Source organism: Atractosteus spatula, chromosome 21 (assembly GCF_055471065.1).
Source record: "Atractosteus spatula isolate fAtrSpa1 chromosome 21, fAtrSpa1.hap1, whole genome shotgun sequence".
NCBI classification, from domain to species: Eukaryota; Metazoa; Chordata; class Actinopteri; order Semionotiformes; family Lepisosteidae; genus Atractosteus; species Atractosteus spatula.
In genome coordinates, this window is record NC_142726.1 from 11062860 (window position 1) to 11075501 (window position 12642).

General features: G+C 34.4%; 2 protein-coding genes across 5 annotated transcripts in view; one reads left to right on the forward strand and one right to left on the reverse strand.

Annotated features, from left to right (window-relative positions):
* phkb (phosphorylase kinase, beta) overlaps positions 1–1232 on the reverse strand; it is a 57435-nt gene extending 56203 nt beyond the window's left edge. For 2 of the 4 annotated variants that reach the window (XM_088938531.1, XM_088938532.1), the window contains exon 1: positions 1140–1226. In XM_088938531.1, coding sequence (XP_088794657.1) covers positions 1140–1203 — 64 coding nt within the window. In that variant the 5' untranslated portion in view covers positions 1204–1226. Of the gene's footprint in view, positions 1–262; positions 359–1139 lie in introns of all 4 variants that reach the window. The other 2 variants (XM_088938533.1, XM_088938534.1) reach the window with 2 other exon arrangements.
* Positions 1233–1442: 210 nt separating this feature from the next.
* Positions 1443–12642, forward strand: part of itfg1 (integrin alpha FG-GAP repeat containing 1) — a 114340-nt gene continuing 103140 nt past the window's right edge. The window contains exons 1-6 of the mRNA XM_088938535.1: positions 1443–1669; positions 2142–2214; positions 2306–2445; positions 3240–3297; positions 3710–3790; positions 6712–6806. Coding sequence (XP_088794661.1) covers positions 1486–1669; positions 2142–2214; positions 2306–2445; positions 3240–3297; positions 3710–3790; positions 6712–6806 — 631 coding nt within the window. The 5' untranslated portion in view covers positions 1443–1485. The remainder of the gene's footprint in view (positions 1670–2141; positions 2215–2305; positions 2446–3239; positions 3298–3709; positions 3791–6711; positions 6807–12642) is intronic.

Sequence of the window (12642 nt, forward strand, 5' to 3'; positions counted from 1 at the left end):
GAAAATATAAAGCATTTGTGACAATGCTTCAGTATCACTATTTTAGAATGTGTCACAGAGGTATAAATGCGATTTGGAAACAGCAACATATAATTTATTTCTATTTTAAACCATAAAGAATAATGTTCACCTATTAACTGAATTAAGCAACAACAGGGGTGACAAAAAAAGAGGTATACAACCACCCTAAAGTTTCTTACACTTTCACTTACAAGACTGTGTGCTGGGTACCAATGGAATGTCCCTGTGATTTAATACTTACTGTATCTCTGAAGAAAATGATCAGAGCTGGGACTCTCATCTCCGAAGCTGGCCATTTTCAATAGGTGTAGTTTATGATAACCGTCTTTCAGCTAAACTACATCAATTTATAAAAACGGTTAGTAATGGGTTAAAGGGAAATTGTCGGAATTACACAGCAAGCAGAAAGTTAGCAATGTTAAAATTAATGCAAGCTGAAAATCACAAGTACAATTAGGTATACTGATATCAGGTTAGGCATGTTGACGTTTTTCTATACATTTTATTTTTCTCAGCTGTGTCGTGTGAAAAGTTTCAAGTTACATATTGATCGTGATTCACTTCCATGCGGCATATCAAGACGTGATCTGGGGTAGGTGCTTAATAATTAATTGGAGATGGAGCACGACGTACACGTATTTCTAAACAGATTTAATCGGTCCAAAGTGCTAAATACATTTCAAAATAGAAAACTGGATAAAAACTACAGAGCGTCTTTTCTTTAATATGAACCGAAAAGTTTACAAGACGTCCATTACTACTCAAAAAACATTTGGAGCAAGAGGTCCAGCAGATAGGTTCTTTATTTATTTTTACTTTGCAATGCGAAGATTTAATTATCTGAAGATTTAAAGGAATACAGTAAAGCTGCATTTCAATTGCACGAAAATGAAGGCAGGCGATACGTAGTGCAATGTTCTTAAAATAGCTACCAGTGTAAACTTATGAGCCTGACCTTTCCATGGTTGGAAACTAGTACTGTTGTAATCAGCTGGGGAGCTTAGTCTTTTTAGCTAGAAAACACACACAAACACAATCTACTCCAAGAGCGCGTGCTAGCACAAAGGCAGCTCACTGGTTAAAATTTATAAAAGATCATGCAAGTGAATAAGTCAAACCTGAACGTTTTGATCTTGCTCTGAACTCCAACACCTTCCAGCTGACTTCTGCCAAACTAGCCATATTTACTGAAGAAACAACGTTGCGACACCGTCGTAAAGTCGGAAGAGAGGCGTAAGTTACGTTATCTCACTGGTGTCAACATAACTCATTTTTTAAAAACTTGTATCCTTAATAGGTTAAAGACGAATCAAGTAAACGTATCATGCGTTTTAATAGCAACGGAAAAAAAATATTTTTCTTGTAAGTATTAAGGTCGTTCCAACTCTTTTTTGATAGGCTGCCACACCGCCGTAAAATGTGTGCTGCAGTAAGCTGGGTTGTGTTGTTGGAAGTAGTTGAGCAATGAGGATGTGGACATCATGTCAGTTTTTATTTTGCCTTATGGTATCATTTGCCGGCCACCGTGCTGTCTTGGCTCTACAGGATGTGACAGCCGACTTATTTGGATCTGAATATTATGGCACTATCGCTGCCTTCGGAGATTTCAATTCAGACAAGCAAACGGATCTCTTCATCATCAGAGCTCGTTTGTATTCCTACTTAAACAATTGCTAGCTACTTTCTAATACATCGTGTTTACGTTTCTGTTTATTGTAACTATAGTTTTTCAGTATAAATATGTTGGGCTGAAAGCTAGAATTGCATTGTAACCTATTAATGCATTAGCTAAATAAACTTGTTTGGTCAAAGAGGTGTGGTCAACATCACGTTCATGTTACTAACAACCACCTTTTAACTCACTGAAATCTACAAAAGTAGCTACAATATGTTATGTTTATCTGTTTAATCGGTAACGTGTAACTCGAATATTAAACAGTTTTGAATTGTGAGGATTACAACTGAATATGTTGTAGTTTCTTAGGGAGGTGATTGCTGAAGCCTTTATAATTATGTGGGATTATGGGAGAGTGTAGTTTTGCAGTGGTGTATGTGACGAAAGAAACACCTCTTGTAGACAGTCAGTTGTCATTGACATACCTATAAATTTTGTGTTTCAGAAAAGGATTTGGTTGTGTTCCTAGCAGACTTAAAAGCCCCTTACTTCAAGCCAAAAATAAAGCTGTCCTTAAAGTGAGTATGGTGTTTTAAAAGTTCCTTATGTCTCACCTAGTACACACATGAAGATTTAATGTTAAAAAACACTGTGGGTTTATTGTTTCAGTGATGTCATCAGCAGTGTGGTTCCTGGAGACTATGATGGAGACTCACAGATGGATGTCCTCCTCACCACCAATCAGAACAAGAATGTCAACAATCCAGAAACATTTGTTATTATCTACTGGGGAAATAATCAAACTCTGAGTAATGCTTTTTAACATCAATACCTAAATTCTTTAAAAATGGGTCACAGAAACATTTATCACAGAAAAAAAAATAATGCAATAAATTACTGTATATACATTTACATTTGAAGGAATTTAGTGGGTTTGATATGGGAAGGATTTTACATTCTGTGCCACTTAAACACTGCTGTCTCACTGCCCTTGAATTCTGGGTTTGATTCAAGACTAGGGCACCTAGTCTTGTGGGGAGTTTGTATCTTCTGCATCCGCACTGGTTGTCTCAAGGTACTCTGATTTCCTTCCACCTTTCACAGACTGCTGGCTAAATTACTTCATGCCCACGAATGATGTGTGTGGTATCATTTGCCAGCGTGTCTTTGGAAGACAGAAATTGGAACTGGTCGGGTGTAGTCCCTCCTTGCACCCTATGCTCCAGGTTGCCACGATCCTTACCAGGAAAAGCTTTATTTCAGACAATAGATATAACAGTAGGAAGAATTCAGGTTTCTCTTTATTTTCTTCCTTTATCAAAAGTCAAGTGAAGTGGGCATTCTGCTTACACTTTGCCTAAAGGAGATACTGGGCCTAGGCTTTAACGTCTGCCATTCAATGAAATTTCCTGTTGTATGGTGGAAATTTGGTCATTTAAAATGTATTTTGGAATCATGGTAACATAAACATATGCTAAATGTGAATTATTGAATATTTTGTAATTTTGTTTGTGGTCTTACACAATACACATTAAAGTGTCGTGGCCTTTACTTAATAAATTAGACTGATTCCAGATAATAACAAATATCTATTTTTTGACAGATCAGTATAATAAGACCCAGCTAAACCAAACCTTTTTGGATCAACCTTTGGTTATGGAGTAAGTATAATGAAATGCTGTATAATATTTGATATATTGATATCTTTTCTCTCCATTTTTAAAGTTTTGTTTTTTCATAAGGACAAGGTTATTAGATTTTTTTTCTTTCAGATCTAAAATATATTAGCATTTTGTTTTGTAGTATTTAGTATTTATTTTAATATTGTCTGTATTTCAAGCTTGGTGGTTTACATTTTTAATTTTCATTTTTCCCATTCGATCATTCATCAATAAAAAACTAAGAGAAAGGAAGCTAATAAAGCAATTTTCATATCAATCCAATCAGACTGTGTCTTATAGGATAAAGACAGTAAAGTGGGTTAAATGGAAATATTAAAAATAGCATTTGTAATTTAGACATTTTTTACATTTGTTCTGTATATGCCATAAAATAATTCTGTTTTCTCAATAGTTTTAATGCTGATCTGGTGCCTGATATTTTTGGTCAAGTCAAAGGAGAAAATCTGCCGCAGGTGTGCTATCTAAATGGAAGGTATGTCACTTTTCACATGGCTGAAAATAATTTTATTGCATTGTTATGGGAAATAGTAGTGTGTATAGAACTGTTGTCTTCATTGAATAGAGTAATTTAAGCCAAAGAAACACAGGCTTTAGGAGGCAAATATGCTGAACTAATTTGCAGTAAGAATAAACTCTTGGCAAATGATTTAATTAGGTTCCATGTCACTGGCACATCCAAAAGTGATGTGAAATGTACTGGGGGATAAAACTCTTAAATGAAAATTGCATAAATATCATAACTATCATTGAAATGTTATGTTTATATAGTATTAGCAGTATATCTCATTGCATCACCTTTAAAATTGGCATCAATATTGACAACTGTCTACCAGTTTTTAGTCATCTCCATTTTTGAAGTGTTCCCTTTTCAGATTGCTTATAGTCTTCTTTGTGCTGAGGAAATATTATCAAGATATAAGACAATATTGTAACTGATTTGCATTGTGACAAATCAAGGTGCAGCTCACGGGTGCACCTAGGCTCTTTAAGGCCACTTTATAAAAAACATAGGAAATAGGCTCTGACACAAAGGCGTTTTTTTTTTGAAAACCCAGGTGCAGCAGTGCATTTATTTACGTTTCTTGACAAAACCCAAAACAAAAACAGAAACAAAAGCCTATTTCTTTGTTTAGAGCATTAACTTGATTCCTTCTAGTCCTTGACTAAACTGTTGGATGGCTAAGCTGCTTACCAGCTTAAACAACAAAAACATTTTTTTTTCCATTCCTTCAGTCTCTCACTCAGTCTGTTGATGGAATGTTGCAAGTTATCCGCACAGGTTTCTAGGTAATGTAGAGCAAGCAAGATCCACTGTCAGACACCTTAGAAACAGGCATTCCAAGTCTAAAGCTCCCCCACAGTAGAAGGCAGAGAGCAGTTGGGACAGACCAGGAACATGTCAACACCCTGTATGTGAACACAATAGTGTGTTCTGTCACATAGGTCTCAGGTAATATCATTCCCCTTATCCAGTGCGGAACATCAGGGCGACATGTCCCTCCCTTTCCCTGTTTAGTGGTGATTGCAATCCCCATCCCGCAGTTATTTGGCCATGTTCTAGGCACCATAGTGACCACTTGTCCTCCTCCAAGCTCAAGACAGAGTGGCACGTTAATGGATAGATAACAGAGATGAGCAATAAGAGACAATTACCCATTATCTAACGGGGTTGATATAGTACTCCAAATTAGTGGTGTGCCGCAGGGGTCGGTAGTACAACCACTGCTATTTCTAATTTTTAATCATGAATCTAGATCAGTTGTATCTCAACCGCTGTATGAAGGACTGCATAGTCACCAGTCCCGGATGATGTGTATGATTTGCCTTTTTGCTTGTTTAGAAAAAAAGGTTTCCCTTCTTTTCTGGTTTCCAAAATTCCATAAATTCACTTATTTCTTACTGATAAATAAGAATTTGCTCCTGACCAAAAAGCAATTAATAGGTTAATAACACTTAATATATTAGACAAAAACAGGTGAGAATGACAGTGTATCACACTCTCCCAAGATTAGTGCTATTTTTTTCTTATCACACTGAGCTGTTGAAATTGACTATTCAGGTGATGGCACGCAGCAGGTCATTTGTACACAGGCTTCTGGTGAATGTAGTAGTCTGTAGCCTTGCTCCCCACTTGCTGCAGTACCAGAGCATTTATTTGTAAATATGTCAATTTTGTAAGTGCTTAAGGAGGGATACTGCCCTGTTCTTGCACTGGTAATCTGAAGTCTTTAATTTGTGCACTCAGTGTTGGAAAATTATGTTTTGTATGAATTTAGCATTCAAAGACACTAAGCAGGTCAGCAGAGCAGTACAGCAGAATCATGCTGGGCCTGTTGCCCAGAGGTTGATGGATCAAAACCATCTTCTACTAATTCTTATGCAAGATGGGTTTGAAAGGCTTCCCCTCATTTGTAGCCTTTCCATCCTTTACAAAAATACATGTTGGAATCAGAGCTCTTTTAAAGATGTGTGCCTCTTTATTTCTCACTACCAACATATGACAATTTATCAAAGTAAGTCAATCCCAGAATTTTTCATACAGCATCTAAAGCCATGTGATCCATTCTGGTTTTTCTATGCATTTTCCACAAGGCATGTATTCCCCTTTCCCTGTGCAGTAGGAGGTAGCTTTAGTATGTAAAGAAGACCATGGAAAACAGAAACCTGATGTTTCCAATAGCAACTGCTCATCAAACTATATCTGAAGTATGGATCATGTCTTTATTGCAATGCTTTCAATCCCCCCACCATAATAACGTTTTGTTGGTTTGTTTGCATAATTATCAAACTATTCTTTTATATCAACACATTTTTACACGCTTTTAGTGTTATTGGATATATATTACTGGAGTAATATCTTAATTGAACAACTCTTGGCGTCAGTAATAATACATTTTAACTCAATAATTTAAACAGTAAATTTGTTTGTAACATATTGATGTTACTGGATTTGGATATTGACGCTATTGGTAACATAAGGCAATTAAACATTCTTTCCAGTTACAGTTTCAGAAAACGATGTTGCTTAGTTGATGTTATATATAAAAGTATGTACGCCTGTTATTATTTTGTGTCATTGTGCTTTTTGGTTTGAAACTGTAAACCGGGATTTATTTATGGGTGTAGCAGGTTTCAAAGAGGAAATAAAGATAATTGTTGATTTCCTTTAAGCTGCCCAGTTATAATTTAACATCTTTCTCCTGAAAGATGCCAAGCAATCTGAATCCTGAATGATATGCTTCTAAACATGCATTTTTCCTTGGGGAACTGGTACAAAATACCATTCAAAAGGATTCAGTGTAATGAAAAAATATTTCCAGTGAATAAATACATAGTCTTTGACACTCGATTTTTTTAATACTTTGCATTAACAATTTTATTTATTGTCCCTAGAACGGTGTCTTGTCGGACTGCTCTTAATTCTTCTATAAAGATGTGTGTGCCACACTCTAATGCCTTCATTGATCTGAACAAGGATTTCACTGCAGGTAAGATAGACTTAAATGGGGAATATAAAAAGAAGCTAAGTAAAATAAGTTTAGGAAATTCTCACTGTTTTCTATAAACATCAGATATTCAGGTTTCGTGATTTTTTTTTTCCAAGTAAAACCTGACCAAAGATTTTCTCCATTATCAAGTCACTGCTCAGCAATGATGGTTTATAATGACAAGAGTTGTAAAATAAGAAGCACTGATCTGCACTCTATGAGGTTTCTTTCATTTGTTTTCCAAGTCAAAGCAAATGGGTAGGGTCAGTTATTGAAGAATAAAAAGATTACAGACTCTGTGTATAGTGAATTCTATGTGGTTAATGGAAGTTATTCTTCTTTGTCTTTTTTACTAGACTGTCTATGTACTAGACTACTGTATATGCATTTGTATATCACAGTCAATCACCATAAAGACTTGATTTCTGTTACTTCATTTTTTATTGTATAGTGTTTTTTGTGCAACCTTAATGTTCAATAAAAATGTGTGTTGGTACTGCTTAAAAATTTAGCTACTGAAGAGAAATATATAGCCAGGATGCTTTACACTTAATTAGGAACCTTCAAATAAATAAGATAATATACATATTTTAACACTTAAAGTTGTCACACAGTATGTATGTTTAACATTTAAAGTGCATCTTAAAAAGCTTTAAATGTATTCCCTGAAGGACATGGCTGCATTGGAATGGAAATGTCAGACTAATTACTGCTGTGTAACCGAGGAATAAAAATAGAAAGTCACGTACTGTATATTAATTGAGCCCATTATGGAAGGCAGTGGAGTTTTTATGGATTTTAAAACTTTTAACCCCTGTTTTCTGTATTGTTCAAATGGGTCTATTTTTTTTCTTCTTAATATTGACAAGCATATGAAGTATGAAGGGAAAGGAGGATTATTAGATGTATTGGGTGTATAAATTCTGAAGATGCCTTGACGAAATCAAATTCATGAATGCGTATTAGATGGTATTAGTGATTTCATTTGGTGGATTATTACCCGTAATCCAGGTTTCCTAGAGTTAAACACCCTGTCTGTTCAACACAGATGGAAGATATTCGGTAATCTGTTGTTTCCATCAATATGGTAACAGAGTGCAGGGAGGTATGGGTCAGGATTAACAGCTTTTATATGCTGGGGACCAGTGACTTTAGACAGCTGTTCAACAAGGCTTCTGTGGATGATTTACAAATTTAGATTTTCTTTACACAGCTGGAATAACCCTTCCCTCAGCATTGTTTTAGAGACTTGACACAAAAGGTGAATCAACCTTGCTTTACGGCACAGTTACACCAGTTTAATTTGTCATTTTAACATAATATGTGACTGTTTTATCTTTTTTTGGCATATTCAGGTAAAAGATTAAATGTGAGTGTATGAGGAATGAGAAATTTAGTATAAGGTAATATGGCCGTCTATTTAATTAGTTGGTAAAATTGCGTTAAACATTTGGCATGTTTATATAGGATTTTCATATATACAGGAGCTGTTGACATTAAATCTCTTCCATATCTCTTTAAATAATAAACAGGTTATAAAATCAATTCCTAAAAATGAGCTTCTTTACTTACTATCCTTACCACAGTAACTCTAATTTTTCATAAATGGTTTTTAAAATCTTCTTTAAAGTGCTCACAATTTGATTAGAATATGTCTCGGTCATACAGTTTTCTAGTCGAATGAGAGGTTTTCCTATTTTCTTAGCCACTGAATAACTAAATCCGCTTCCTCCTTGGATTTTATTCGTGTTGCTTTGCAAAATGTCATCCAGCTACCTGGTGCTGTGTATTCATATTTTCCTGGATTTTTAAACATGAGGCAGACACACTGGCTAACGACACTTTGTATATCACAGTGGTATTTACTTACGGTGCTGTGATGTTTGACTGAAACATTAATGTTTAATCTGGTGGATAAAAGCAAATCATTTTTGCACTGACTCTTGATTAGGAATCAAGTTGGGGGAATGCATAAGAGGTTTTATCAATATATACCGTACGTATGTGAAACCAATGTGTTGGAATACTAATGTTTTAATAGACTCTTGACTGTTTTAATAGACTCTTGACATACTAATGTTCACTAGAAAACATTCTTAGGAGATGGCAAGGTTTTCTTATATAAATGTTAGTTTTAGACATTTGTCTTGTCAACTGTGCCCATTATCTGTGGAAGAAAAAAGGTACAGCCAATGACAAAATCATGAGTAGTAATTTACTTCCAAACCGAACTCCTGAATTATCTTGGATGCATCCCAAAGTAGCTGAATCCAGCCTGCTGCCCACTGATTTGCAGTAATAAAGAAAAGAGCTTTCTAAATCTCTGCAGCTGTAGAGAAATTGCTATAGATTACCAAAACCAAATGTTGCATTGGAATTATACAAGTTGGGCTCCAGCACCTTTTGGTTTCTTTAGAATAAAGCTATTAAACGTAGATGAGCAAAAAGACATTTCAGCAAATAATCATATACATGTTCTCTGTTCATCGTGTACAGTTTGGGTTAAGCCACTTCAGAATTTAGCATGATAATTTGCTCTGTTTTTGAGATAGCATAAATGCCCCATGCATTTACATTTATTACAGAATATTGCAGCTATGAAGCAAATAATGGTGTCGAGTGAACAGTTTCTTTATCCAATTCTTTCGTCTCAACTGGGCGATCTCGCATTACAGATGAGAAATGTATTAGGTTCCCATAATGGCAGATGAGCTGAGGTGTCATGGCTCATTCAGTGTGATGGGGAAAGATGAAGTGGCGTGCCTTTCTACCATCTCGTTTTCGTGTTCCTTCCTTTTCTACACTTCTGTGCTCTTCTGTCAACAGTTTGAAAGAATTTTGCTCATAACCCATGGTATGTTACTGTGAGAAGAGTCTTTTCATTATATAGCCTTCAGTGATAGATTAGACACTAAAATAAATGTGCTAATATAGCTGCAGTTGACGGTATCTATTACCTCAATGTAATGGCATAGATACCCAGCCCTTGACCTGCACATATGTTTATTGCTCTTTACTTTATGACTATCAAAAAAAATATGTTGCATATAATTGTTTTTTGCTTATGTTCAATAAGGTGAAATAGCTTAAAACGATCAAATTGCTTAAGCAAAGCCAGTGAATGTGAACCGAAGCAGGATTTTAATTTTCATGTTTCAAGGTACAAAGCCTTATTACTTCTAAGATCTGGCAGTTCACTTCTATTAGTTTTCTTTTAACTCTATGTTTTCAGGGTGGTTTCTTTTAACCATTTTACACTTTATTTTACTTAAGACCAAGCATGCTGTCTGTCCACATCATTTATAAAGACATGCTGCATTAAGTCATCTCCAGCACAGGCCCTTGGATAAATACTTTTAAGTATTTCTAATAGGCTAATCCAGTCTGAGATGAGTAGCTTTATTGCTGTAGGGAGCCACGCTAAATTTGAGTCACTGTAACGTTCTCTAAAAGAGCAATCAATATTTTAACTGAAAATGAGCTTGGATAAGCTTCACGCAAGTAAAATACTTAGTGGGATAGCATACTTTCGGCAGCATAGAACTGTATTGCCTGGTTTTTAGCAGATTTCCAATTTGATAACAGTTCTGTTAAACCTTCATATGGGACTGTAGGCCAAAGTAATTTGTTTAAAAGCTGGTAATAACCAAATAATTATAAAAGCCATTATATGATGTAGTCACATAGATACTGACACCGCAGTATGACTGGTTGCTTAGCAACTCTACATTATAATGTTCTCTGCAGCAACCAATTAGCCAACTTTTTCCATGAGAATGAATAGTTAATTGTTAGAGTAATGTGAAGAAACCAGATTTAGCTTATTAAGAGGTGACTGCAGTTGGAGTTAATTAAACGATTAACTCTACTTTAAAGTTATTGTAGGAGTTGATAAGAAAAAACAAATGTGTATGAGGATGAATCATTGATTTTTATGGCATGCTTATTATGGTGATTTTCCTTGACTTTTGAAGCCTTCTGCATGGTGAATTTATATAAATGCTGTTCGAAAATAGTTTTGTCTTCCAGAACTGTTTGCTTAAAAATGTTCTTGTTTTAATGTCCCTCTGAAACTAATCAATTAAATGAATAATGGCTGAATTTGAAATCAAGTGATATATGAAACATTAAATATTACAGATAATTCTATAGCACTCAAATATGTAAAATGTATTTTCACACATTAACAAATGTCAATGTAAATGTATTTTGAATTCTAAACATTATAGCACACACAAATTCACAATGTGTGGCTATTTTTGAGCATACAACTTCAGAAAAGACAAATTTAATATTTCATATATATATATTGTCTATAGCACTATGGAGTTATTAACATTACATATTAGTATTTTTTATTTTAAGTACATATTATTTAATTTTATAAATATTAACTTGTAATTTAAAAAGTCTTAAATTTTAATATTATTTAGTGGTACCTTGAAAATAGTAATTTATTTAAGAATTGTATTTGATTTTTATTTAATTGCTTTAAATTGGAGAAAACAGAAAGGGCTGTCCTCATTATTGTTCTGGTGCTTTTCAGCTGTTCTTCAGAGATTGCACTGTTGAATGCCTGGAGGCAACAGTGGGAAAAAATGAAAAAAATAAATAAACTGGTGCATGAAGATGTTGATTCTCCATTACATTGTTATTACGATTTTATTTAGCCTACAGCCGTAACCTAGACTGTAATGAAATAATTTATACCTAGTCTTTAGATTTTATGCAGTGACACTAAAATATTACTAATTTGAAATTTTACGTAATCATTGTCAGTCTTTGACTGATGAATTGGTTGGTTGAGGTAGAATTATATTTCTTTATAAAACGTATATCCTAGAAACAACTGTCTTAGATTTAAGGACTTCAATTAAATTGTTGGTGTTTAATATATGGGAGGTGCTATACCCTTGAATGGTCATTAATCTTACTTTTGATTTTTATATCTGCTGTTTTAGGAAGATGTTAGATGTTGGTATGTGTATGTGTGGTATGTTTGTTGGCTTGCTGTTTGTCTTATATACGCAATTTATAAAACCCACATTGTTCAGGAAATGGTTGTTGGTATTTTAGTAAGGACTTCGTAGATGGCTTAAAGTAAAACAGAAATTTGAGGCAGTTCAAATTATAAATATTGGCAGTGAAAAAGAAATGATAATTGTTAGTTATTCTAACATGTTTTCTTTTTACTGACAGAAAATCCTGGCTTCTGGCTACAAAGCTATTTAAAGCTCAGCCAATAAGTTAAATTTCTAGTGAAAGCTACTGCAGACAATATCTTAACACTCCCTCTGGGTCCAATTCAAGAAATCTGCATAATAAGAAACAATTTATTTAAAGAGAACTAATTGAAACCTGTATATTAATTCTGCTTCAAGTAAAGTAATTTTTTACTACTGTAGTCCCATGTTAATTATCCAAGAATGCTAAGATAAACTTAACATTTGATAAAACTTTTAATGACTTCTGTGGTGATCTAGAGGACATCAAAGATCAAGATATCCTTTCATGGTACAAGTTTAAGGTATCTCATCCTTGTCAGAAGTGGCCTCTGCCCATATGTTTTCATTTACATCCTGTTCTGTTTATCTCTTTGTATAATTGAGGTAAAGCTATGGCTACTCTTCTAATCACTTTATTTTACAGATATCAAAATACTGCACTTGTATTATAAAATAATTTGAGTAAAGTTTCACTTGCTGTCTTACAGGAAAAAGTTACAAAGCAACTAGTGAACAACCTAAAAGGTTTTCTTAATATCCTGAAGTGTCTGAGTAACCTTTGTCTAGGTTTTGATTTGTACTTCTAAGAAGGATTTTATAACTAAATAACC